At 39.7% G+C, this 27,060-nt stretch overlaps 1 protein-coding gene across 3 annotated transcripts; it reads left to right on the forward strand.

Moving 5' to 3' along the window:
- Positions 1–6,745: 6,745 nt before the first annotated feature.
- Positions 6,746–22,568, forward strand: MAPK1IP1L (mitogen-activated protein kinase 1 interacting protein 1 like). Of its 3 annotated transcripts, none has more exons than XM_047767393.1 (4): positions 6,746–6,998; positions 15,368–15,389; positions 16,042–16,743; positions 21,219–22,568. In XM_047767393.1, exons 2-4 carry the CDS (start codon positions 15,372–15,374, stop codon positions 21,231–21,233), a joined length of 735 nt encoding a protein of 244 aa, XP_047623349.1. In that variant the 5' UTR covers positions 6,746–6,998; positions 15,368–15,371; the 3' UTR covers positions 21,234–22,568. The 3 variants fall into 3 exon arrangements, with proteins under 3 accessions (XP_047623349.1, XP_047623350.1, XP_047623348.1); XM_047767394.1 differs by having other exon boundaries at positions 6,747–6,917; positions 17,754–22,568; XM_047767392.1 differs by having other exon boundaries at positions 6,747–6,917.
- Positions 22,569–27,060: the final 4,492 nt, after the last annotated feature.

The raw sequence follows: 27,060 nt of genomic DNA on the forward strand, positions 1-27,060 counted from the left end.
CTCAGTATTCAGGAAGCTTAATATTGTTTTTGATCTTCAGGTTTCAAATAATTATTCCTATTTTCAGAATTAACATGTCTTTAGTATGGCTTTCAAAAAAGGAAAACATTTTGAAAGCTATGTGGCTTATGCCATACTGAACAATACTGCACACCAGGCATAATACTTTAAATTTACCATCCCAAGAACAGGGAAGTATTTTGAGAAACATCATCCCAGTATATAAGATAGATGGAATGATAGCCTATCCAACTTTTCTTTTTTAAAGAGTTAATGAATAATAAATAGCCTAACAGTTGTTTCTTCTGGTGAGTTGTCTACCCCTTTGTACAAATTGGCATTTCTAATACCACAGTAATTGATTTCTTGATGCTAGTTTAGCTGTGATAGAGAGCTGCTTCTATCTGGATTAAATGAAATTTGATTCAAATTTCCAAGTTAGAATAGATGTTAAGTCTCATTGCTTTTATGTTGAAGTAGCATTTCCCTTTCCTGCAGTTTTGCTGTTAACATAAAGGTGGCATTTTAAAATAATTACTTCAAAATACATTTTCAGCCGTTATCATAAAAACAAGAAAACCTGTTACCATTATCTTCTAGCATTTTTTTCCTCAGTGATCTCAAGATTGTCTTGGTTCCAGTGAGGGTTAGCTACTAAAATGGCACCTCTCTTAGCAGTGATGAGGCTCAGGATATCAACACCAATGTCAAGATAAGAATCCCTTCTAAAAATGGTATTTCCCTTTTACAAAAGTGGGAAAGTCTCAAACTACCTCATCTTTATTGTGGCGCTTTTGTAGATCACTGAGAAGCTTCTCTTATTTACCAATATAACGCTTCCTAAATATCCACCTTTGGTGAAAGAAAATTAATAGTATGGTAAGACTCTACCCATGATTATAGTTTTTTATCAGAATTTGATATTGAGACTTTCTGTTTCTATGAAACAATATTGTTTTAAATATTTTTCTTTTAAAAATAACTTTCTATCAGTACAGAAAAACCTAAGGGATGACTAGGTAATGACTATTCTGTTAAAAGATAATTTTATAAAGAAAAATGAAATATAATTATGTTGTCTTTTATAATGGTAAAAATTAGTGTTTATATGAAAATCAAGATCTAAGTAGCTTTTCATATATTCACAGTGGTTGCTTGTGATATATTTTCTCTCACTGTCTTATTTTTTCAACTTCAAGGTATTGGTAGCTGTTAACATTTTCAAGTACTGCCATTTATATAGCCTTGAAGTAGATGATCTAATAAATGAGAGCAGGAAAGAGATTCATTTGCTCTGAAACAGTCTGTATTTTTCCTTTGGTATTTGCCACAGTGAAAAGAAATCTGGAAAGTAGAAATATAAGAATTGGGAAGGGAATTGTTTACCATGAAGGAAAAAGGAGAGTAATAATAAATTAACCTTTTAAAGCATGAATGGATTGGAATTTAGAAATGTTAATAATCCTTTCTTGGTGACTTTTGAGGATACATTTGGAAGAGCATTCAGTATTCAGAAACTTATTAAGAAATGTTACTGGAATTATGTATAAGTAAATTAGTAAAGTTATGAGAGAAACAATGTGGGAATATATATATCTAAATATAAATTTTGTGACTCTGAGTTGGGCATTGTGAGCAATTGAAAAGTGTAAATTTTGGAGTTGAGAAAGCATTCAGCATGGTGGAAATGTGTAGCACTTATTGGTGAGAAAGGATGGGGCTAAAAGAAATGAGATAAAATATTAAAATTAAGAATTTAGGCATTACCTCAGGGGGAAACACTTGACAGTGAAAGGGAACTACTTAATCGCTAATAGCTAGTCTGGACCAGACACTTAAATGCACTTTGGGAATCATACTGCACTAACCAGGAAATAAACTTGACTTTTCTATTTCTCTCTGAAGCTTTCAGGAGTACCCCTGACACACACCCTATTTTAAAGCTACAGCATCTTGATTCATACTGTAATTCTTGAAACATGCTGAATGGAGTTTTTTTAGGTTCCTTGAGCATTTTTGTATGAAGAATCATATCTAATTCTATAACCATGCCATTCACTTAAATAATTCATAGAGGGAATGGTTTAATTTAAAGGAAGGCCTAATAGGAAGAGGATTAAAGGAAGCTTTTAGTCAGCCTGTGGCTAGATTTATTGATTTGGTGATCAGACCTGTATTCTTCCCTGAACTTCAGCTAATGGCAAACTGTGGTCAAAAAATGGCTTTCAATTAATGTTTTGACTTTCTTAGTATAAATAATATAAAGAATGTCTAAGTAATTAGAAATCCTTCAAAAAAAAAAAGTAGAGCAAATGTGGCAAATAGGAATCATATTATACAAATTCCATTTCTTTTTATAAGAAAAACACAAACCATTATCATTTATTCATGAGCCAAAGCCATTAAGATAAATCAAGCTATCAGCTTCCTGTCTTGCTGAAGTTTGGATCATTTTATAGATCCATGTAATAGAGAACTTCCTTCCTATGAAACAAAAACCTTGAGACCTAACTCATAAATATACTCTTAGTTTTCATTAAAAAATCTTTTTTGTCACTTTTAGCTCTAATCAGAGTCAAATAGGTTATATATTGATTTGGGGAGAGCAAATTTCACAGGAAGTAGACTTAATTGTATAACATTCCTGGAGACAACACAAGGGAAACAGTGTTTAAATGTAAAATAGACTGTGTGCTAGGTAATTTAATGCCCAAATGAATAAAAGATTTTTGAGTCAAGATTATTGTTTCTACTTTAGAAAAAAAAGATTATTGTTTCTACTTTAGAAAAAAAAATCTACAATCTCAGTTTTAATAATCAGTTTTACATCCTTTTTTATTTCTAAAGAATAAACAGAAAGCACAAGAAGTTTTCCTTTTTTAATGGCCTGCTGGATATGACCAGCAGTACAAGAGTCTGTCTATACTATTCTAACACATTAAAATATTGGACATAAAATGGAGATAACTTTTGGAAATGGTTTGGCTTTTAAGTAGAACTGAAAACTAATGGATATAACCCAATGAAAAGGGAATCCTCTCTTCAAATAAAGCCAATCTTTGTGAATTACTTTTACATTTTGAATAGATTACTCAATCCTAAATCTTTCTTTACTCTTATTTCCTAGCACATAAAATATAGATAATAATACTTGTCACTTGACTTCCTGAAGGTTAATTCTTCAGTTAAGAGGTGACCATTGGAGCATACTTGAAAATAATTTCTGTCCAGCTGTTAAGTACTAATGTGATGATAGGTTTTCAAAGTATCCCCTTAGTGGACGCTGCACTTGACTTGATTTGATAATAAAGATAATGGTACAATTTGAATTTATGGTTTAAACTCTGCAATTAGATGAACGGTTTCAATTTCCTCCTATATTTAATAAGGTTTGTGTAAAATTGATGTTTGCCTAAGTTATTTTAAAAGTTGATTACATTTACAGGAAGCAAAGATAATCACTTTTGTTGTGGTTATAATTTAAGCTTTCAGACTCGAGAGTGTAAAACTTAAGGAGATAAATTATGCTGAGTTTGCTAGAATTGGATAAATTTAGTATAAACCAAGTATGAACTTGATAAACACCTGAACATACAGAGTTGAAGTAGTAACTTCACAAAGCTATTAGTACTCATCAGTCAGGCTTGTGTGATCCAACCCTTACCCAAAAAGAAGTAAATGTTTCCATTTTTATTCTAATGCTGAAGTTGAATGTTTCTTGGATGTGAGTTCAAATAAATTGATCTGAATAAGTTTTCATTTCTTATTAAAACTTCATATATAAAATCCAAAGTCTTTGTAGTTTGTTTAAAACACACACACATTTTTTCTTTCTTTCTTTCTTTCTTTTTTGTCTTTTGTCTTTTTAGGGCCGCACCCTCGACCTAAGGAGGTTCCCAGGCTATGGATCAAATCAGAGCTGTAGCCACTGGCCTGCAGCACAGCAACGCAGGATCCGAGACGTGTCTGCAACCTACACCACAGTTGGTGGAGACGCTGGATCCTTAACCCACTGAGCAAGGCCAGGGATTGAACCTGTGTCCTCATGGAACTAGTCAGGTTCATTAACCACTGAGCCACGAGAGGAACTCCAAAAAAACCCACATTTCTTTCTTTACCTGACACATTCAACTTAGATCTGATAATAGAAAATTTTAATCTGTTACACATTTTCCTTTAGGTTTTTAGTGTCTCATTTTGGGTCCTCCAGAAGCAGATGCCAGGATGTGACTGAATGTGCAAGAAATTTATTGGGGGGTGCACACCTATTAAGAATAAAGGGAAGAGAGGAGGAGAAGGTGGGAAGTCTTCATCTCACATTGCAGATCTGACATCTCTGAAAGGAAGCACTGGGTAGGGAGGGCAGTGTAGTTCTAAAAAAGCTAGGTGGGGATTTAGTTCCCAGTAGAGAGAGGTTGCCTGTAGAAGGCCACATGAGACAGAGCCGCATAGCTCTGGAACTTCCACCATGCTCAGTTATTGACTGGGAACATAGGAAGAGTTGGAGGCTGTTGCTCACTCTGATACACATGACCAGGACTAGAATGAGGTGAGTGAAGCACTCAACGTGGACACAAAATTTTTTCGACCAAAAGACAGTGATGAATTTTTTTTTGTGCAACATTTAAGAATCAAAAGAAGGAGTTCCCATTGTGGCGCAGTGGTTAACGAATCCGACTAGGAACCATGCCGTTGCGGGTTCGGTCCCTGCCCTTGCTCAGTGGGTTAACGATCCGGCGCTGCCCTGAGCTGTGGTGTAGGTTGCAGACGCGGCTCGGATCCCGCGTTGCTGTAGCTCTGGCGTAGGCTGGTGGCTACAGCTCCGATTCGACCCCTAGCCTGGGAACCTCCATATGCCGTGGGAGCGGCCCAAGAAATAGCACACACACACAAAGAAAAAAAGAAAACACCCGTGATTAGCAAAGTATCAAAAATTTAAATATAGCACTATTTTACTGACTTTGTGCTGCCTCAGGTTTCTTAGGATTCCTCTAGTCACTGCTGATTCACTCAGCCTGTGAGGGCAGGATAGGTAGTTCATACTCCTTGGCACTTTGCATAGACCACTGCTCCTATCAAAAAATCCACAAATATATCTTCAGCAAGTTTAGGTGTTTGCAGTTTCTTGGTTGCTCATTTTTAGTATGAGAAATAGGTGTGCTATGGAGCAAACCTAGAGATGAAGTTTTCAAGAAATTTATTGAGTTCCTGTTGTGGCGCAGTGGTTAACGAATCCGACTAGGAACCATGAGGTTGCAGGTTCCATCCTTGCCCTTGCTCAGTGGGTTAACCGTCCGGCGTTGCCGTGAGCTGTGGTGTAGGTTGCAGACGCGGCTCGGATCCCGCGTTGCTGTGGCCCTGGCGTAGGCCGGTGGCTACAGCTCCGATTCGACCCCTAGCCTGGGAACCTCCATATGCCGCAGGAGCGGCCCAAGAAATGGCAAAAAGACAAAAAGAAAAAGAAAAGAAATTTACAGTAGGAGTTCCCTTCCAAGTGCAGTGGTTAACGAATCGGACTAGGAACCGTGAGGTTGCTGGTTTGGTCCCTGGCCTTGCCCGCCTTGCCCAGTGGGTTAATGATCCGGCGTTGCCATGAGCTGTGGTGTTGGTTGCGGACGCGGCTCCGATCCCGCATTGCTATGGCTGTGGTATAGGCCCCCGCATTGCTGTGGCTGTAGTGTAGGCCGGCGGCTACAGCTCCGATTCGACCCCTAGCCTGGGAACCTTCATATGCCGCGGGAGCGGCCCTAGAAAAGGCAAAAAGACAAAAAAAAAAGAAAGAAATTTACAGTAAAATGTCCCATCAACATCTTATGCAAAGAAGCAAAAAGTTGTAAAAATATCGCATACTTGTAATTTTTACATGTAAAATACATGTACGTTTTATATGTGTTTTGCCCATAGTTATGCAAAATTATTACCACATAGCTATATATATATACCACATAGCTATATATAGCTGGTAATATTCATTACCAGCTAGCTAGCAGGTTCCTTGATGGTGGGGCCACGTGTCAATCATCTTTTGGGTGTGACAGAGTAGGTATTTAAAGGTATATTCGAAAGTGGACAAGTGGAGTTCTCTCCGCGTAGCAGCGGGTTAAGGAACCGGCATTGTCAATGCTGCTGCTTAGGTCGCTGCTCTGGCTCAGCAGGTTCTACCCCTGGCCCAGGAACTTCCACATGCCAGGCGTGGCAAAAAAAAAAAAAAAAAAAAAAAAGGACAATACTAAATGAGAAAAATCTACAAAGACATCCGTTGTTTCTGTAGTTAATATCAATTTGTCAAGCTATTTATAAACAAAATTTTTTTTGTCTTCCCCTTCCTGTATGGTTGCTTTAGCTCTCCCCAGTTTTGGTCAAATGATCCCATGTCCAGAGATTAGGCTGCTTTCACACCTAGCCAGCTGAGGCTCTAGAGACCACCAGCTGTAGGGAATCCAGAACCTGCCTTCAAGCCTCTCCAGGAGACAAGTTAGCAATTTCAGCCGGACTGCTCAGAAGGTGACCGGCCCCTGGCGTTTCCTCCAGATTGCCCAAAACTCCGGAAAACCCAGAGCTTTCCTCTAGCCCAACTGGAGGAAAGAGCCGCCCTAGGGCGAGCACAAGGGGCAGGGGGCCGCGGGGGCCTGGACGGCCGCAGTGCCACCGGGGCCCTGAAGGGGGCGCGCGCGGCCGGCCCGTCCCAGCCGAGCCGACCCGAGGGAAGGCGGAGCGCGGGCGGAGGCTACGCGCTTGGAGCTCGACGCTTCCTGTTCCGGCGCCAGGAGAAGCCGCGCGCTGCTGGTGCTGCTGGTGCTGCCGCCCCCGCCGCTGTCTCCGCTGCCGTCAGTAGGGTTGCGCTCGGTTCTTCAGCGCCAAGTTCCTGCGGACCCATCGCCACTTCTAGACCTTTCCGCGGGCTCGGATCTTGTCGGGTGAGACTGCTCGGGCACTAGAGGAATCGCGGAGGAGAGCGAGGGATCACGCCCAAGCGGGAGGCGGGAGCGGTAACGGAGGTGACTGCAGTAGCTTCTTGGGGGATGGAGGGCTAAGGGTTTCTCCCCGTCATCTTGCTCCCGGCAGCGGGCTGATCTCCGGATCGCCCCCCGGGAGGAGGTGTGGGAGGCGGGTGACGTCGCTCGGGACGGGTTTCTCTGTGCTTGACGTCAGGCTTGGCTGGGGGGCGGGGCGGGGAGCGGGCCCGGCCCCTCCCCCACCCCTTCCCGGGCGGGCACGACCCCTCCCCCATCCCTTCCCGGGCGGGCACGACCCGCTCGCTAGCCGGTTAGCTCCGGTTGATCCCGGACTCCTTTTGTTCGTCTGGCCCTAAAGGGCTGCGGGCCTCGAGCCCCTTGGCCCAGCCCGCCTCCCTCATTCATTACTTCTACTGAAAGGGAGAGGTAGGCCTGATTCTTGGAGGCGTCTTTGGCGCCAATTGAGATTATTCGCAGTGTAACATTCTGGTCGGTATTTCTAGAGCAATTGATAGCAATTAGAAGAACACCCGTGACAGAAACTATGAGAAGTGCTCAGTTCTGTAATACTCCCCATTTTTAGGATTTAGGAGCTCTTGGTAGCTTTGGACCGTTTTCTTTTAAAAACCAAGAGTAATACTTTTAATAAATATAGATTCTACTGTTGAAGAATCAAACCGTACCCACCTGACCGGAAAAAAGTTTCTAGCATTGCTAGTAAAGAAATACACACTCAGACACCTAGTGGTTCTGAGCGCCTGTTTTGAAAACTAACTCTCATTACATGCGAAGGTAGCCTTAAGAAATCTTACAAAAGTTCTTTTGTTCAGGAGTGTTCATGGGGCAGGAAGAATAGAAATTTTCCTTGCTGCTGGCATTTCTGAACCTCCTGGTCATAACTAGTTTGTCTCCAACTTGTATATACCGGCGTGTTCTTTTCCTCTTTCCAGGAGGAACAGAGCCAATCGCCTAATCGAAATCTTTGGGATCAGTATGTTTTGGAATTCAGAAATCTTTGGATTTTTATCTTTAGAATTTAGAAAGACAGTAAGGTGCATAGATGAGAGATCACTCCAGCAGAGTCTGGGCAGCACCCTAATCCATTATTAACATTTGTGCAGATATATGTAGGAATTAATGCAAATGAGAAATAACGTCAGGTCAGATTTTTGCCACCAAGTAAGGTGTACACCGAACTTGGGAGCATTTCTTTCATTTTTAGAGGTTTCTGAATTGAGAACTACAGATAAAGGTTTGTGGACCTATGGTAGCAGTTGTAAAAGCTGAGTTTTGCTATGTGCCAGACAGTGACCAAGAGGTGTGTTTATTATGCAGGTCTCAATAAATCTGAGTGAGAGTGGGCGCTATTCCAGTCTGCTTTCACCTCTTAGGTTTGCAAAGTTCAGCTTGTCCAGAACCTGCCAGGGGAGAACTGCAATGTTATCTAGTCAGTCATACTTGTGTTTTAACCATACGGAATTCGCCCATGTACCACGGAACGCAAGATAGTATATCTATTTTCCAAGCACTTTTGTTATAGGCACTGGATTTACCAGTCCTATTTAGTCTGTCACATTACCAGCCCATTCTTTTAGTTGAAGTAACAGGTTCATTCGGATGAGCTGACTGAGACATTCGCACCTTGGTCTGGATACTGCTAAGGCTTACGTCTTCCCCTTTCTATGTTCCCACCATTCTGAACTGCTTACATATCCTTCCCACATCTTTCATTTCTCGCAGCTTTTTCAGACTTCTCCTCTCCGTAGAGCCTGTCCCACCATCCCCTACTCCCAGCTCTTTCCTCATTGTTCTTCCAGACTGCACAGGCACCACTCCTCAGGATTCCTCCCCTGATACCCTTTCCTTGACTCCTTTGGGAGCTCTTCAGGGTACCCCTATAGTGCCCTGTGCTTACCTGCAGTCAGGTAGCTACAGTTTAGATGCTAGATCTCTGACAGACAAGCAACACTTCAAGCCTTTATTCCATGCAATGCTGTTCATTTCCCCAAGGCCCAACACAGTACCTGGCACATATGTTCCAGTAAGTATCTGAATGTAGAAAATATGGCTGATGTGAGGTTGCTGGAAATACTATTTTTTTAATTATATGTTTTTAAGTAACTTAAAATGTCTGAAATGTTGCAAATCCCTAATTTCTGGAGTTGCCCAAATACAGAGCTCATCTGATAAAAGCTAACACAACTTTCAAATATGCTAATTCAAAAAATACATTTTCATGAAAGTTCCTGTTGTAGAGCAACGGAAACAAATCTGACTAGGAACCATGAGATTGTGGGTTCAATCCCTGGCCTCGCTCAGCAGATTAAGAATCTGGCATTGCTATGAGCTGTGGTATAGGTCACAGACCAGCTTGGATCCTTCGTTGCTGTGGTTGTGGGGTGGGCCGGCAGCTGTAGCTCCAATTTGACCCCTAGCCTGGGAACCTCCATATGCCATGGGTGTGGCCCTAAAATAGTAAAAATATATATATATTTTTTTTTTCTCAGTACAATATATTACCATTATCCTCTTGTCCCCATACTAAACAAAACAATGCAAAAATCCTGATCTCTCTTAGTGATTCTTAATAAATATCTTACTTGTTTATAACATGTTACAGATTATTAGATATTTTACTAACATGTGGTCAAGAATTACAACTGTTTTGCTGATGAGAAAATGGTCTCTGGTTAAAAAGCTTGCCTTTGTCAACAGATTCAGACAAGAGGATTGATGTCCACGTTTCATAACAGTATGGCTCCGTACTGTTACCGACTCCACCACAGTTTGAAATCCTTTGAAATGTTCCTTATACAGCAGTGAATAGTAATTTATGGAGTTCAACTTTTTTCTTTTTTTTTTCTTTTTTTGCTTTTTAGGGCCGCACCTTCAGCATATGGAAGTTCCCAGGCTAAGGGTCAAATCGGAGCTATAGCCACTGGCCTGTACCGCAGCCACACCAGATCCGAGCCTCGTCTGCAACCAGTACCACAGCTCATGGCAACACTGGATCCTTAACCCCCTGAGTGAGGCCAGGGATCGAACCCGCATCCTCATGGATGCTAGTCAGGTTCGTTAACTGCTGAGCCACAAATGGAACTCCTGGAGTTCAACTTTTTAAAACCTCCCCATGAATTACTGTTTTTACTTTAAAGGCCACAGGCATTACAGAAATGTTTTCCTTTTCCTAGTGCATGTAAAAGAAATTTTGTACTCTAGTTTAAAATTACTCCTACTCTTCATAAAATACAATGATTATTTTTCACATGATGTATACTGCCATAAAGTGTTAATGAAAAATTCTGGAAGTAATAGCTTTAGATTATTCCAAAAAGAAAAACGAAGATCTTCCCTTGATTTTAAACAGTTTTTTTTTTTTTTCCTAGTTCAAGGTTACATTGGCCTCATCTTAGTTGGCATAATCCATGTGTTTTGGAATTGTTTTTTAGAAGATCTAAGGTTTTTGGTTTTTGGTTTTTGTTTTTTTACATTCTGCAGTTCTTCTCGTATTGGATCACCAACACTATTTTTTAAACCTTTTTATGATAAAGTATTCCCCAAAGAGTAAATTGGGATGTTTTCAATTAATATGAACACTTTATTCTAGGCACGGAGAGCAGGTCGCTTTACTGTGCAATGCCGTAGAACAGGAAGTAGCCTGTTTCTAATCCCTTTAGTCAGGCATATTATTTCCTCCATCTTCCAGGATTTGATTTTGAATGTAAATTTTTGGAAGCAAGACTCAGTTAACATTATTTAACTAATGGAATAACATTTTAATGTAATGCTATGATTAATTAACTATAGTTTTTCAAAAACTAAGAAAGAAAGAGTAATTCTGAAAACCTGAACTCAAAGACCATGTGAAATTGAATGTGTTGCTTTGTTATGTTTTCTCTTTCAGAAGTAATATGAACTTTGATACAGAACAATTTTCTGTTTCAGAGGGGTTCTCCCTGTTTGAAAACAATGTTATTAGTCTTATGTAGACTTTAAAATTGTGCACTGATAAACTTTCTTCGGAAGTTAGTCCTAAAAATTTACTATTGTGTGATGGGACATTTTAGCATAAAACAAAACTTAATAGGAATGAGTGAATAATTGTATTTGCTATAATTCGTGATGTGTTTTTTAACATATAAATTAAGTGCAAGGTTATAGCAGTTGTTACGGTGGACTTTGAGTTTATTTTCTTTATCATTCTCCATGATAACCAAATCATATTTAATAAAATTTTGTGAATGTAAGAATGGCTCACTATTAAGCTACATATATATGCTTGTGGGTATAAATGTGTGTGTGTACACACATATATATAATCTGTATTGTGTATTGATAGGTCAAAGGAGAAAAACTGAGATTAACTCATTAGATGCTAAGAAAATCTTCTAAAGAAATTTAGTGTCCCTTTTTTTAACCAGCAAAATAGGAATAAATAAATCTAGCAACATGGGCATAAGAAACTTGCTTACTGTGATTTTTTTAAAATCTTAAATCTACAAATGAGAATTATACTTAAACATTAGAAGCATTGCCAAGAGAGTTGAGAATAAGACTGCTGTGCTTACATTATCACTATTTAACATTTCATCATTTTTTGTCTTTTGTCTTTTTAGGGCCTCACCCATGGCACATGGAAGTCCCCAGGCTAGGGGTCGAATCAGAGCGCAGCAGCTGCCTGCCTACACCACAGCCACAACAACGCAGGATCCTAGCTGTGTCTGCAACCTATACCACAGCTCACGGCAATGCCAGATCCTCAACCCACTGAGTAAGGCCAGGGATCGAACCCGAATCCTCATGGTTACTAGTCAGATTCACTTCTATTGAGCCATGACAGGAACTCCTAGCATTTCATTGTTAAGTCCTAGTTTATGCAAAAGAGGAATGAAGTGTAAATATTAGAAAGAGAAGGTAAAATTATTTTTTGCTAATGGCATAATTCTTTACCTGCAGATTTGAGAGAATCAACTGACTCAAATAAAATAATTCAATAATGTCACTCCTTACAGAAGTAACACACTAAAATTTAAAAGCCTTTTCCCATATATGAACAACCAATAAGAAAATATAATGGAGGAGCCAACTTATAACCACAGGAAAAAGTATACCGAAAGAAACATCAGAGGTCTATACATCTTTCTTCCTTCCTTCCTTCCTTCTTTCTTTCTTTTTAGGGCTGCATCAATGACATATGGAAGTTACCAGACTAGGGTCAAATAGGAACTATAGCTGCCGGCCTACACTACACCCACAGCAACACGGGACCCAAGCCACATCTTCAGCCTGTGCTGCAGCTCATGGCACTGGGTTCTTAACCCACTGAGCAGGGCCAGGGATTGAACCCAAGCCTTCATGGATACTAGTCAGATTCATTACTGCTGAGCCACAATGGAAACTCCTATACATCTTTTAAAGATCCACAGAGATCAAAAGAGGAGTTCCTGTTGTGGCTCAGCAGCTTACGAACCCAACTAGTATCCAGGGTTCCATCCCTGACCTCTGTCAGTGGGTTAAGGATCTGGCGTTGCCATGAGTTGTGGTGTAGTTCACAAACAAGGCAATCTGGTGTTGCTTGGCTGTGGCGAGGCCTGCAGCTCCTATTCAGCCCCTAGCCTTGGAACTTCCAAAGGGTGGGTACTGCCCTGAAAAGAAAAAAGAAAAAAAGAGAGAAAGTATACCATTTAGAAATTTGACTCAAAAAAATTTGTAGGAGACTTGATTTTAAAAACCACTGAGTAATAAATGATAATGTTGGGACTAGGAAGACATACCTTATTCTTGAATGAGAATATTTTATATTTTAAATGTATCAAATTTCCCCTAAATTAATCTGTAAATTTAATGCAGTTTCAACTAGAACACTAACAGATTCTTTTTTTAAACAAAATAATCTGGAAAAAATAAGCATGAGAATTTTCAGGAAAATCTGGAAAGAGCAATACTAGGTCATAAAATCTGTTAAAAATATAAAGCTGCCCTAATAAGATGACATGTTATAGTGTGAATTAGAAAAGAATAAAGCTCACAATACCTATCGGAAATGATGGGGGCTCTACAGTCTGGTGGCTAAGAGCCTTGGCTCTGGAGTCAGATTATACTTGAGTTTAAGTCGCTTCTCTGCTTGTCCCTAGCTCTGTGACCTTAAACAAGTTAACTTGCTAAGCTTCCTTTTCTACAGCTGTCAACTGGGTATGATGATAGAATCTGCAGCTGCTAAATGAGATTATGTACCTAACACACTTAACGGTACCTGTTCCATGATATTCAGTATTTGTTGTCAGTAGCAGGTGTAGAATGTGTTAAAGGTAGCTTGTCATGTCAATTGAGAAAAGATAGATTATTCAGTAATTATTATTGGAAAGAAAGGTTTTTTTTTTGTCCTTTTTTTTTTGTCGTTGTTGTTTTTGTTGCTATTTCTTGGGCCGCTCCCGCAGCATATGGAGGTTCCCAGGCTAGGGGTCGAATCGGAGCTGTAGCCACCAGCCTATGCCAGAGCCACAGCAACGCGGGATCCGAGCCGCGTCTGCAACCTACACCACAGCTCACTGCAACGCCGGATCGTTAACCCACTGAGCAAGGGCAGGGACCAAACCCGCAACCTCATGGTTCCCAGTCAGATTCGTTAACCACTGCGCCACGACGGGAACTCCGAAAGAAAGATTTTAAATAAGTTAAACCATATAAATACTATTAGAAAGCATAGGTGAACTTTTTTTCTCTCATAAATGACAGATAGCTAATTTCCTTAATGTCTTAGAAAGCACTAAAAAAGATGTACTACTAAGTAGTAAAATGATCAAAGTAAAAAAAAAAGTATATTGCTGTCTAATTTATTATGAAATCAAGGAACAAGCAAAAACTAAGAAAGTGATTATTGAGTTGGAAGAGGGAATTGATTTGAAAGTAGCCTGTGCAAACCTTGTGGAGTGAGGGGAATGTTCCATATCTCAGATGGTTATAGGGGAATTTACAACTGTCAGAGCTTACTGACCTGAACACTAATCCATGCATTTTATTGGGAGTTAATTGTACTTAAGGTTTTTTTGTTTGTTTGTTTTTGTCTTTTTGCCTTTTCTAGGGCCAGTCCTGTGGCATATGGATGTTCCCAGGCTAGGGTCGAATCGGAGCTGTAGCCTCCGGCCTACACCAGAGCCACAGCAATGCAGGATCTGAGCCACGTCTGTGACCTACACCACAGCTCACGGCAACTCTGGATCCTTAACCCACTGAGCAAGGACAGGGATCAAACCTGCAACCTCATGGTTCCTAGGCAGAGTCATTAACCACTGAGCCATGATGGGAACTCCTGTACTTGAGTTTTATTTATTTATTTTTATTTATTTATTTATTGTCTTTTTGCTATTTCTTTGGGCCTCTCCCGCGGCATATGGAGGTTCCCAGGCTAGGGGTCGATCAGAGATCGACCTACGCCAGAGCCACAGCAACGCGAGATCCGAGCCGCGTCTGCAACCTACACCACAGCTCACGGCAACACCGGATCGTTAACCACTGCGCCATGACGGGAACTCCTGTACTTGAGTTTTAAAGACTGAAAAACATAATCCAAGGCCATGAGCATATTCACAGAAAAAGAAGTCTAAATGAGGTATTAAATATAAATGATGCTCTGCTTTCCACTTAATTATGTAAGTTAAAACAACAAGATGCCAGTTTTTTTTAACCTATCGTAATTGAAAATGACTTACAAATTTAATAACATCCGGTGGTGAAGGGGAATTTTAAAAAGATAGTGTAGGAGTTCCCTTTGTGGTTCAGTGGTTATCGAACCCAACTAGGATCCACAAGGATGAGGGCTCAATCCCTAGCCTCTGCTCAGCAGGTTAAGGATCCGGCATTGCCATGAGTTGTGGTGTAGGTCAAAGACGAGGCTTGGATCTGGCTTGGCTGTGGTGTGGGCTGGTGGCAACAGCTATGATTCAACCCCTAGCCTGGAAACTTCCAGATTTCGAGGGTGTGGCCCTAAAAACCAAAAAAAAAAAAAAAGAATAAAAAAGATAGTGTAAACTGGCATGGGCTTTTTGAGATGGATTTTAGATGACCTTACCTGTCGATTATATATTTCACCTCTAGTACGTTTCCCTGATAATAGACTCAGAAAGATGTGTTGAGAGATGTTCATTGTGTTGTTATTTAAAACAATTCAAAATGTGAACAACCTAAACTGCCACCAAATTGAGTGTAAACTGAATTATGGATCACTTTTATGTGATGTGCAGCCATTAAAAAGAGATGAAGTTCATAGAGCTGTATGAATGAACTATTATAGAAATTATAAGTGATTAAGATTCCATTTAAGTTAAAATGATAGAAAGTTACTTAAAGAATATACAAGAAATGGTAAACACTGGTTTTGAAATATTCCTTTTTTTGTTTTTGTTTTGTTTTAGGAAAATGTCTGATGAATTTTCGGTAAGTTGATGTATTTATTCTTCATAGGTTTTTGGCTCTTAGGAAAAAAAGGCGTGGTCCTGATTGTGGGCCATAAGTTTAAGAGAAATAGCTTTTGTGATCCTTGGATTTTTGTGTGTGTGTGTGTGTGATTTTGATAGATGATTTGCCTTAATTTACTTAGCTTTAATATGTTTGAAAATGCATTCTGTACTGTTTATTTCTTTATAACTCCTTAAACTGTTAAGTCTGTCCTCTTATCCTGATGTTAATAATAGCCAACATCTGTTGAAAATTATATACCAGGCACTGTATTAAGTGCATTACATGAGTTATCTTGTTAAGCATCAGGTTAGCCCTAAGATACTGTTTTGAAAATGAGGAAACCCAAAGCTCAGAAAGGGTATATAACTTATTTGAACTAAAACCAGGATTCAGCTCACACTATGCTGATCAGCTGTATTTAGCAAACTTGAGTTTCTCTGTGGAATTTGCACTGTAAAACTGAAATTCAAGGTAACTCCTCAAATTTTGTATTAAATAAGTTGTTTTTAAATTGGCTTTTGAAGAATCCCTAAACCTATAGGTTACTGTCCTTTATGGGTTTATATTCATGTTTGGGATTACTTGTCCCTGAATGAGATGAGTAAGACATGCTTGTTTTGTATTCCAGTTGGCAGATGCACTACCTGATCACTCCCCTGCCAAAACCTCTGCTGTGAGCAATACAAAACCTGGCCAGCCTCCTCAAGGCTGGCCAGGTTCCAGCCCTTGGAATAACCCAAGTGCTCCACCTTCTGTGCCATCTGGACTCCCACCAAGTGCAACACCCTCCACTGTGCCTTTTGGACCAGCACCAACAGGAATGTATCCCTCTGTGCCTCCCACTGGACCACCTCCAGGACCCCCAGCACCCTTTCCTCCTTCTGGACCATCATGCCCCCCACCTGGTGGTCCTTATCCAGCCCCAGCTGTGCCAGGCCCTGGCCCCACAGGGCCTTATCCTACACCAAATATCCCCTTTCCAGAGCTTCCAAGACCATATGGTGCACCCACAGATCCAGCTGCAGCTGGTCCTTTAGGTCCATGGGGATCCATGTCTTCTGGACCTTGGGCACCAGGAATGGGAGGGCAGTATCCTACCCCTAATATGCCATATCCAGCTCCAGGGCCATATCCTGCTCCTCCCCAAGCACCAGGGGCAGCACCTCCTGTTCCATGGGGCACTGTTCCCCCAGGAGCCTGGGGACCACCAGGGCCATATCCTGCCCCTGCAGGATCATATCCCTCACCAGGACTCTATCCTGCTCCCAGTAATCCTTTTCAAGTGCCTTCAGGACCTTCTGGTGCTCCACCGATGCCTGGGGGCCCCCATGTGAGTGTTTAATTTGTTATTTAACATGTACTAATAGTCCCATAAGCACAAATGACAGATTGTCTCCAGTTTGGGATGGAAGATTAGAAAGCTTTTTAACCTTTTTTAAAAAAAAAAAAAAAAAACTGTATATAAAGTAAGAGTAAATTTCAAGCTTCAGATCAACTTTGGGTAAAACATTTAAAAGGATGAAAGCACAAGTTACACATTCCTGATACTAAAAATAAGAAACTTCCCCAAAGACTGTACTGTAGTGAGCAATGTCCTCAAATAGCATTCATCAGGTAAACTCAGATGTATTTCATTGGACTTTTTAAAATTATAACATTTCTGAGTAATGTTTTATAGTATCACAGCAAAGCACAAAGTTCAATAAAAGTAATCTCTGCCATTCTGGCTGGATATAGAGGTAGTTTGTTTGTTTTTTTTTTAAAGAGAATCCAAGGCAGTGAATGTGTGATGTCGCCCTTCTTTGATACAACTGCCTATAGTGTTTCTCGGTCAAGGTTTTGTTAGATCCTTAGCAGCGTTGAGCTCCAGGTTATACCACTCTTCTGCTTTGCCAGTTATATATAATGCCGTATGCTTTACTGTCAGCCAGCCTAGAGTAGGGTTGATACCTTAGTGGAGGACCCTGTCTCAAACATATGACCAAATAGAAAAGCACCCTGTTTCCCCATGAACTGAGCCAAGCCAGATTCTTAGGGGGGAAAAAAAATCTATTTATTCTTAACAAAGAATGAATCATATCTCCAACCATATTAATCAGTCATCCACCTGAACTATAATGGAAAAGAATCTTAAAGGGCCCTCAAACTTCTTTTCATTAGTTTAAGTTGCTATTACATAGTCTTTAAAAATTTTTTTTCTAAATTATATGCCAGAATAAGTGATGATTTGCCGTTTGGATTTATTAAGCAATAAATAAATTTTATTTTAAGCCACAGCAAGGAGTTAGTAAACTCCATTTACAAAATCTAGAAGTTTACTTTTTCTTTTTTCTGTTGCAGTCTTACCATTAAGTTAACAATGGACGAAGAGATGACGCTTTGCTTTTTGAAGTACATATATATATGCACATGAATGCATATATAAAAATTGCTGTTTCACTATTCTTAGAGGGCATTCATGAAAGAACACCTCTTGCACCTCTCAGAAGATATCTGCCTCTTGTGCTTGGATGTTTAGTACATCTGATGGATATAATCAGATAAAAATGTAAAAGTAAATCATTCAAATGTGATTTTTATTCGGTTTTTATGGAAAGTTAAAGTTAATAAGTATATTGAATAGCTCTTTGATACAGTTGTTTAAAAGAAATTTTCGATTTGTTTAAATTATGAAACTGAACACTTATATAATCACTTTTTCCCGTAAATAAACACACTTTGAAAACAATCACATTGTCATAATTTAAACAAATGATGCCTCTCAACATCTTGAGCTGCTCTATCTATAGGATAAATAACCTGGTCCTCTTGAGGTTATATTTTGGATATAGATTTTAATACTATTGGTAATTATTGTCAGATGTTGAGTTCATTTTTATCCTTGAGCTTTTAGTAAGAACTTTTCCTTCATTTTGACTTCCACCTGATTTGTTTTATTTTTAGCCAGATGGGTTGTAACAACTCTAAAATCTGCCCTTGATGGAAGCTAACTTTTTTCCTCAATGCAAGCCAGCATGTATGTCAATTATATTCTAAGAGCATTGGTGATCTCTTTGTATCACTTAGAACAGATTATTTTGAGATGTCCATATTACTTTGGGAAGAGCTCAAGGAAGAAACTAATTCTCCTTTATCTGAATCTACAAGTAGAGGAGACCCTGAGAGTTGCTTTATGGTAACAAATAATTTGCATTCCCACAGGACACTCTTCTACAGGACCTTCCCTGTAGCCCCCTCTTCCTCAGTTCTTTAGAAGGAGCACAACCTTTGATTCATCCCTGATACGGAAAACTGGCACACTCTAGGGGTCTGTCACAAACACACAGATGTTAATGTTTAGAGAACCTTCGTCATACAGACGAGCAATTGAAATATGTATGTCTCTCAGAGTCTGGTTAAGCTATGTCGTTGTCAATTGCATAGTTTCCTGGATCTGTTTGTAAAGTGCTTATGGCTAACAGTTCAGTTCTGTATTTTTTGACAGGTAAATAGGTAGAAGAATAAGTGCCATCCTTAAAAATTATTCTCTAGCTCTAACAGTAATAATAAAGTGTAGATCTCTGCAATTGAGTTTAAAGCATTGTGACTGTTACTTAAAAATAAGTGTTGTTTGTAACCTTCAAAGTAGCTTTTTGGCACCTTACCTTAAAATCACATTTTTAGATTTGGGATGTAACTGACCATGTTATTTGTCAAATAACATTTTGAAATTTTGAATGTATCCATTGGGTTACTAAAATGTGAATTTCTTGAGCAGTATATGAGAGCTTTATGCTGGAGCTCTTATTTTTGCTTAGAAATAAAATAATTTAGTAGTTTATTTCCCTTATAGTTAAAAATGTCAAGAATGCCAAATGCTGCCAAGTTAATGGTTTGACAGCTACCTCCTTTTTAAGAAAGCAAGATTGCCACCTTTGAGAGAAATATTCAGTTTAGGCCTCCCTTTTAAGTGGATGACAAATTCAAGCTTTCAGAATTGAAACTAATTTGTTTAGATATTTTCAGACTGGGGAATGTTAGCCTTCTCTTTCATAGTGGCAGTCTTTTTTTCTTGCACTTCTCTGCTGGGACAAGTGGCAGCTATCTACAACACTCTTGGAATCTGTTGTCAAAGTATCCTTCAGTTTATAAGGTAGTAGCCTAAGAAGGTGTCAGAGCTTAAATTTTCCATCTGTTTCATAATGTCTATCATAATGTCAGCTAACTCTGGAGGGGTGATAGGAACAGTGAGATGGCAGCAGAGATATCTCTCCTTTTGGTTATTTTGGTTGCCCCACATTGCGATAAGTGGACAACTCTGGCTTTAAATAAAATAATTAATGTAACACTAGAGAGGATAATGTTTGACTAAGAAAAAGAGGTAATGAGTTTGGGAATCTGTAATTGTGGAGTCCATTTATGATTGGAGAAAATCTTCTGCTCAAGGACTTGAAGGGCCATGACTACAAGATTTGGAATTACTATCCCTTATAAGTATATTAACTTTGCTGGCGACCCATACTGCCAGTGTGCCCTAGAGGACACTGCCATTTTAAATTTTGCATTTCAAGTATCTTCTAAGTAATATTTGGGTTTGGTTGGTTTTTTTTTTTTTTTTTAATGTAAGAGTGGAAATCAGAGGGAATAAGTTTGCTTTTACATTATTTTTAATTCTTTTAAGCATCATTTCTCAACTTGGAGAAGGGGCAACTCAATTCTTGTGGGTACTCGGGCAAAAAGTATTTTTAGGTTCAGGGCGGAGTTTTAAGGGCGGAATGGAAGAAAGCATCTAAGAAGGTTTTTATCTTTACAAGGGAATAACACTGCTTTTAAAACAAGTTGTGCTAGGCTGAGATTGGTTTGTAGAAGAGACTGCTTGTTAGAAAGTATGTTTGGTCTTAAGGGAATTCGAAGTATGGAATATGCTGGCATTTGGACTTTCAGAGCAAGAATTTTAAGATAAATGCAATGGAGATAGTTGAGATATGTTGAGGAATAGTGTTTCTGGAATTAGGACTTTACTTAGAGTTTGAAATATTGAACCTAAAAATAACAACAGAAAATTCAAATAGAGACCGTAGGTCCTCATTCACACACTCAGTCCTCAGGAATCAGGACTCCTGAAAGGAGTACTTACAATGCCTGTCCTGTCTACTGGACTCCGCCCGACACTTTTGCGCTTTTGAAGATGGCTATTTACAGCTCTGACTCCACAGGCCTGTTTTCTGTAAAGTATGATATTGATTATTTGGGCATAGACAATACATTTTTTAATTCCCCAAAGGCTTTCCTTCTTTGTCATTTACAGTTATTGTTTTCAGTAGAGAATAACAAAAAGGCAGAGAAGAAAGAGGTGAGTTTTTGGCCTTGGTCCTCACTTTCTAGGAAAGAAGTTGGTTTTGCCCCTCATACTTTTACCTCACAAATAATTTGAGCTACCTATTGTACTCAGATGTACAGTTTTTGAAATTATTTGTGTACATCAGCATAGCTCTACTCAGAGTTTCAATTTAAATACCGTGCCTAGTTTGCATATCAGTCAGTTGCCTACACTTCTAAATGATTCATGCCAGTGTCTTCCTTCCTCACCCTGAATAATCTAGTGCTAGATTTATAAAATGCCTGGTTTATAAACCTTGGAAATTAAACCTAAGCACAGACCTTCAAGTGTTCACGTTTTTGAGAAGCATAAGGTTTAATTCAGATGAATCACACTGATACACTGTACTATGCATAGAAAGTGGTGGGTGGCTTTCAGGGAAGACTATAATCTTAATAAAGCAATATTTAGTATTGAAGACAGATACTGTTCTTTTTATGTTTCAGAATTCTGCCAAGTAAAACAAAAAATGCCAATAAAATAATCAGTATTAAAGAAGTGCCATGCAAGCTTCTGGCAATAGAAAACATCTGAAAACTGCATTCATTCAGCAGACATTTAAATGTCTATGATCCAGGTGCTTTGCCAGATGCCAGAGATACAGAGATGAAAGAATGCCTGTCCTTCAGAGACTTACAGCCCAGGGGAAGCATTGCAAAGTTGATTAGTACCCCCAGTATTAGTTACCTGGATAAACATTCTAGTATTGCTGCTGGTAGAAATTAGAGACCAGCCTTTGGGCATTTAAAAGTAAGAAAATGCTTTTCAGGACTGTATTGTCAGTGCAACTATTCAAGCATGCGAAGTAATGGGATATTTTTCCCCTGGATAAAGGCACTTTCCTGCCTGTCACTGATTAGCAGATACTGATTTGTTGCCATTAAGTAAGCTTGACTTCTGATGTGTGCTCTATAAAGATTTTTTTTCTTGGTATTGTGATTTTTTTTTCATTGACTCAATAATGACAAATTTAATGTATGTAATTGTCTATGCATTTTAAGTTAAACTGCCTACAATGTGATTTGAGACATAAACATTTGTATTATGAACTGTAAGCAGTCTGTTTAAGATGTTAGGTTTTATCACCTGCTGCTGTATTTGTAAACAAAGACAAATGTTGCTTTAAGATGTAATTATAATTAGGAATAGTCTATGGATGTGATACTTGATATTTTTTAAGATAAACGTTTGCTTTTGTGTATTATACCTGGAAACTTTTTTTAAAGTGTATTTTCATGGTTTCACAGCTTTTCTACCAATTTTATTAATTAGGCCCAATTCTTGACTTTCTAGAATAAGTTTGGAACCTAATTAACTGCAAATCTGTTATCATAAAGAAAGGGAAAAAAGGGCCTGAGACATCCATCTGTATGTGGCCTGCGTTCACTATGGCGAATAAATAGGCTGCCTGGGAACAACCCTTCCTCCACAAACCATCATTCAGCAATGAAGTGTCCATTGTGAGGACTTGTTCTTCTCCCTTCAAGGCTATTCTCTGTAACAAGGTTATCTGTACACATGAAGCTCGGCAACCTTCCCTAGCTGCCCCTGCTGCCACCATCCCCGCTTTCTTGTATGAAAGATCTGCTCTGCCTGTGGTAGATAAGGGTCACATTATTCAACTTGATGTATAGTTGCCATTCCCTTCCCACAGGGGGGGTTACTAGCCTTTCCTGAAACCCAGTGTAAGTCGGGCTATAAATGACCGAATAATTTATACTATATTCTACTTCTGAAAAGGATTTATGTTTTTGCCTTGTAACTGGACAAAATGCAACAAGTTTTTTTTTGTTGTTTTTTTGTTGTTGTTGTTTTGTCTTTTTTTGCTATTTCTTGGGCTGCTCCTGCGGCATGTGGAGGTTCCCAGGCCAGGGGTCGAATCGGAGCTGTAGTCACCAGTCTACACCAGAGCCACAGCAACGCTGGATCCGAGCCGCGTCTGCAACCTACACCATAGCTCACGGCAACGCCGGATCATTAACCCACTGAGCAAGGGCAGGGACCGAACCCGCAACCTCATGGTTCCTAGTCGGATTCGTTAACCACTGTACCACGACAGGAACTCCAGCAACAAGTTTTTAAAATTGCATTTGATGTCCTCATTCATATCTCCAAAACTTAGCACTAATCATTTTGTAACAGATCTCTGAAGCAAAATAGAATCCTAAATATAAGATCACTTATATTTTTTGTCTTTTTAGGGCCGCACCCTAGGCATATGGAGGTTCCCAGGCTAGGGGTCAAATCAGAGCTGTAGCTGCTGGCCTATACCACAGCCACAGCAACGCCAGATCTGAGCCGAGTCTGCAGCTTAACCCACAGCTCACAGCAATGCCAGATCCTTAACCCACTGAATGAGGCCAGGATCAAACCTGCAACCTCATGGATACTAGTAAGATTTGTTTCTGCTGGGCCATGGTCACTTATTTTAGATAAGACAATGTGATAGAATTCTAATACCAAAAGAGAATTTGGACCATCTCTATGGTGGTCTGTGGTTTGATCCTATAGCATTTGAACATTATTCTTGTTAAGGGAAGGCTTTTATGTTGATGCACTGAAGAGTTGTGTGTGTGTGTGTCTTTTTGCTATTTCTTGGGCCGCTCCTGCGGCATATGGAGGTTCCCAGGCTAGGGGTCGAATCGGAGCTGTAGCCACCGGCCTACGCCAGAGCCACAGCAACGCGGGATCCGAGCCGCGTCTGCAACCTACACCACAGCTCATGGCAACGCCGGATTGTTAACCCACTGAGCAACGGCAGGGATCGAACCCGCAACCTCATGGTTCCTAGTCAGATTCGTTAACCACTGCGCCACAACGGGAACTCCTAAACAATTTTTTTTTTGGCCACACCCGAGGCATGCACAAATTCCCAGGCCATGGATCGAAGCAGCATCATAGCAGGGACACCAGATCCTAAGCCCACTAAGGCACCAGGAAACTCCAAACAATATATTTTGTAGTTCTCTGGGGTTCTAGGAATGAGGAGGAGACAGAGTAGTCCGGTTAAGCCTACTTCCTCTCTGCTTGCTTGCTTTCTCTAGAGCAATTTGCCAATTACATTGTATGTGTTTTAGTTAGTGTATCAGTCACTTTGGGCTGCCAGTACAGAATACAGACTGAGTGGTTTAAACAGTAGAAGTTCTTACAGTTCCGGAGGCTAGGAAATCCACAATCAAGGGCATGCCAATTCAGTTCATTTCAGTTCCCTGATGAAAGCTCTTCCTGGCTTGCCACCTTCTTACTGTTTCTTCTCATGTGGTGAGAGAAGAAGCAAGCTTTTAGTTGTCTCTTACACAGACACTAATCCCATCATAGAAGCCCCATCTCCAGATACCATCACACTGTGGGTTAGGACTTAAGTTTTACTGCTTTTAAATTTTTAAAACTTATAAATGACAACATCTCCCAGTCGAGGTTTGCTAAAATCAGTCATATCCACAGGTGTAATAGAATATCCATCTAGAATTCTAAGCTCTGCTTACAAAGTGTTAGTGTCACACAGGAAAAGAGGAAGATTTTGCTCTGTCTTGTATTGTTTTAGGCCTCTTTTTTTAGGACGGTCATTTAGATTAGCATTCCCTAAAGAGAGGTATATTAAAAAGCCTTTTTTAGTGATAAGGAAATCTTTAAAAAGAAATTAAACAGGAGTTTCTGCTGTGGTGCAATGAGTTAAGAATCCAATTGAAGTGGTCCATGTCACTGCACAGGTTCAGTCCCCAGCCCAGCACAGTGGGTTAGCTCATTGAATTCTTAACACCATACAATCTAGGAGGAGACAGAAGTGAGTCCAGTTGGCAGTTTACGTGCACTGTTCCAATTAAGCCTCACAACCAACCTCTAAAACCAGGACAGTTCTTAATCCCCATTTTACATTAAAGATGATGAGACTGAGGCTAAGAGGTAGAGCTCACATAGCTGGTGTGTTATGGAGCTGAGATTAGAACCCTAGGTGTGACTGATGGCGCAGCTTTGCTTTGTTCCACCGTGCTGCAGCACGGGGTAAGGACAACAGGTTCTCTATCTTACCCATGTCTGATATGGTTGCCTTGGTGCTATACTTCTTCAAAAATTGTACACCTGGAAAGCCAAGTCCATCTAACATTTATTGAATGCTAGGTAGCAGACTTTTCACACATTTTGTGCCAGTGAATTAGTTTGACTGGCTGTTCACTTTAAAAAGCTAGTGTTTGAGGAATGTCCGTCGTGGCTCAGTGGTTAACGAATCCGACTAGGAACCATGAGGTTGCGGGTTCGATCCCTTGCCTTGCTCAGTAGGTTAAGGATCTGGCATTGCTGTGAGCTGTGGTGTAGATCAAAGATGCAGCTCAGATCCCACGTTGCTGTGGCTGTGGCCGGTGGCTACAGCTCCGATTCAACCCCTAGCCTGGGAACATCCATATGCTGCAGGAGCAGCCCTCAAAAGGCAAAAAGACAAAGACAAACAAAAAAACTACTGTTTGAAATGCATATCCTTAGAGTTGGGTGAATAGGCACAGTTCTCAAACTGCTAACTTAGTTGTATTTTCAAAAACAAAAATAATATTCAAGGTGTAGCAGCCAGGAGAAGGTTAAAAAATGGATATGAGAATTGTTATAAAAGGTACTAGATGATCAAGTCCCTCATTTCTGCCCTAATGACTATTGAAGACCCTGATTATCCAACTGCCCTGAAGTGGGAAAGGCTTGGACAAGGCTGTCAGAGGGGCAGAGACAAAAGCGGTCTCTGTTGGTAGTAGATGAGCAGCCAATATGTACACGAACTGCACAGAGGGTGGGGGAGTCCAAGGGAGGTTCTGCCAAGTATGGCTTGACAGTTCTTTTTTTAAACTTGCCAACACAGGACATGCTAAGTTAAAACGTCTTAACTGTTGCTTAGTTACTGCAACACAGAAAAATCTCAAGTACTAAACTTAATGAATACCTGGATCTCCTCTTGAATGCCCAAAGAAATCTATATATATAAAAAAAAAAAGACCAAACTACATGACTAATGATCAGGACTCATACTTGGGCTTTTTATAGCAGTGGAATGAAGAGGATTAATGTGAATTAGGAGAAGCCTCTTTACAAACTTCACAAGACTTCTTATCTGAAAGGTGGTAATAAGTCTCCACCTCTGGCAAGTCCATAATAGAAATCTGATCAAATTCTAGAATGCAGCTGTTCATGGTTCAATGAGCAGCATGATTGCTGGGGATTCGGGGGCAGTTTTTAGCTTTGAGCTTAGCAGGGCAGAGTGATTTGGTGCAACTGACTAGCTCCCTGTGCTTATTTACCTAATCTGTAAAACAGATAATATACAAAGTACTCAAAGCAGCAGGAGGGGCAATGGAACATTCTTCCCTCTAGCCGAGGGGTTCTATTTGGTGTATTAGCATAACTAAAGGATCACACATCTGATGTATAGTATCTATATTAATGCTCTTTAAAAAAAAAATCAGATTGTCAAATTTGAAGGCTAAAAGTTATACAATGTGAATATATTTATTGAACACAAAGAAAGCATTATAAGTAGTTATACATGCCAGTTTGCCTGGGACAACTGGTTTATATTGTCTAAGCATAATTATTAACAGCACCCTCCTTGGGTTCTCAAGTGTCCCAGTTCCAAGGATAAATTATATGGTTATCCTAACTATAACAAAAGAGAACGCAAGATATTCCATGTTTGTTTCCTGAGATTAAAAAAAAAAAAAAAATTCTAGGAGTCCCCTTGCGACTCAGTAGGTTAAAGATCTGGCATTGTCAATGCTGTGGTGTGGGTTCAGTCCCTGGCCTAGGAACCCCTGCATACTATGGGTGCAGCACAAAAAAAAAAGAAAAATCTAAAAAACATATTTCACTTTGCTATACAGCAGAAATTGGCACGACATTGTAAATCAACTATAATTTAAAATTTAAAAAAAACACTTTAGCATAGAATTACCTTTGATTCATGCATACTATCTAGGGTGCCACTTATATTGCATCTTATACAGGCAAAGAAAAATGTCCTAGTCACTTAATTGCAGCCACAGTTGTCTTCAGAAAATCCCCAAAGAAGAGAGCATATTCTAGTCCTGGAACAGGAAGCCATGCCTTTTTAAATAGAGAAGCCAGATAGAGAAGGAAAGATGAAATAAAGTTTCCTACTTTTCTGGGCAACTCTCCAAGGGTTTCTGCCTCAGAGCCTCAAATGTGTCTTTTTTTTCTCTCTCTCCATTCTGAAAGCTGTTTCTCTTAAAGCTCTGAGTTCTTTCCTAACTTAATCCTCTCATACACTGAGTAGTACTGAAAATTATGTCC

Source organism: Phacochoerus africanus, chromosome 2, assembly GCF_016906955.1.
Source record: "Phacochoerus africanus isolate WHEZ1 chromosome 2, ROS_Pafr_v1, whole genome shotgun sequence".
Classification (NCBI taxonomy): Eukaryota; Metazoa; Chordata; class Mammalia; order Artiodactyla; family Suidae; genus Phacochoerus; species Phacochoerus africanus.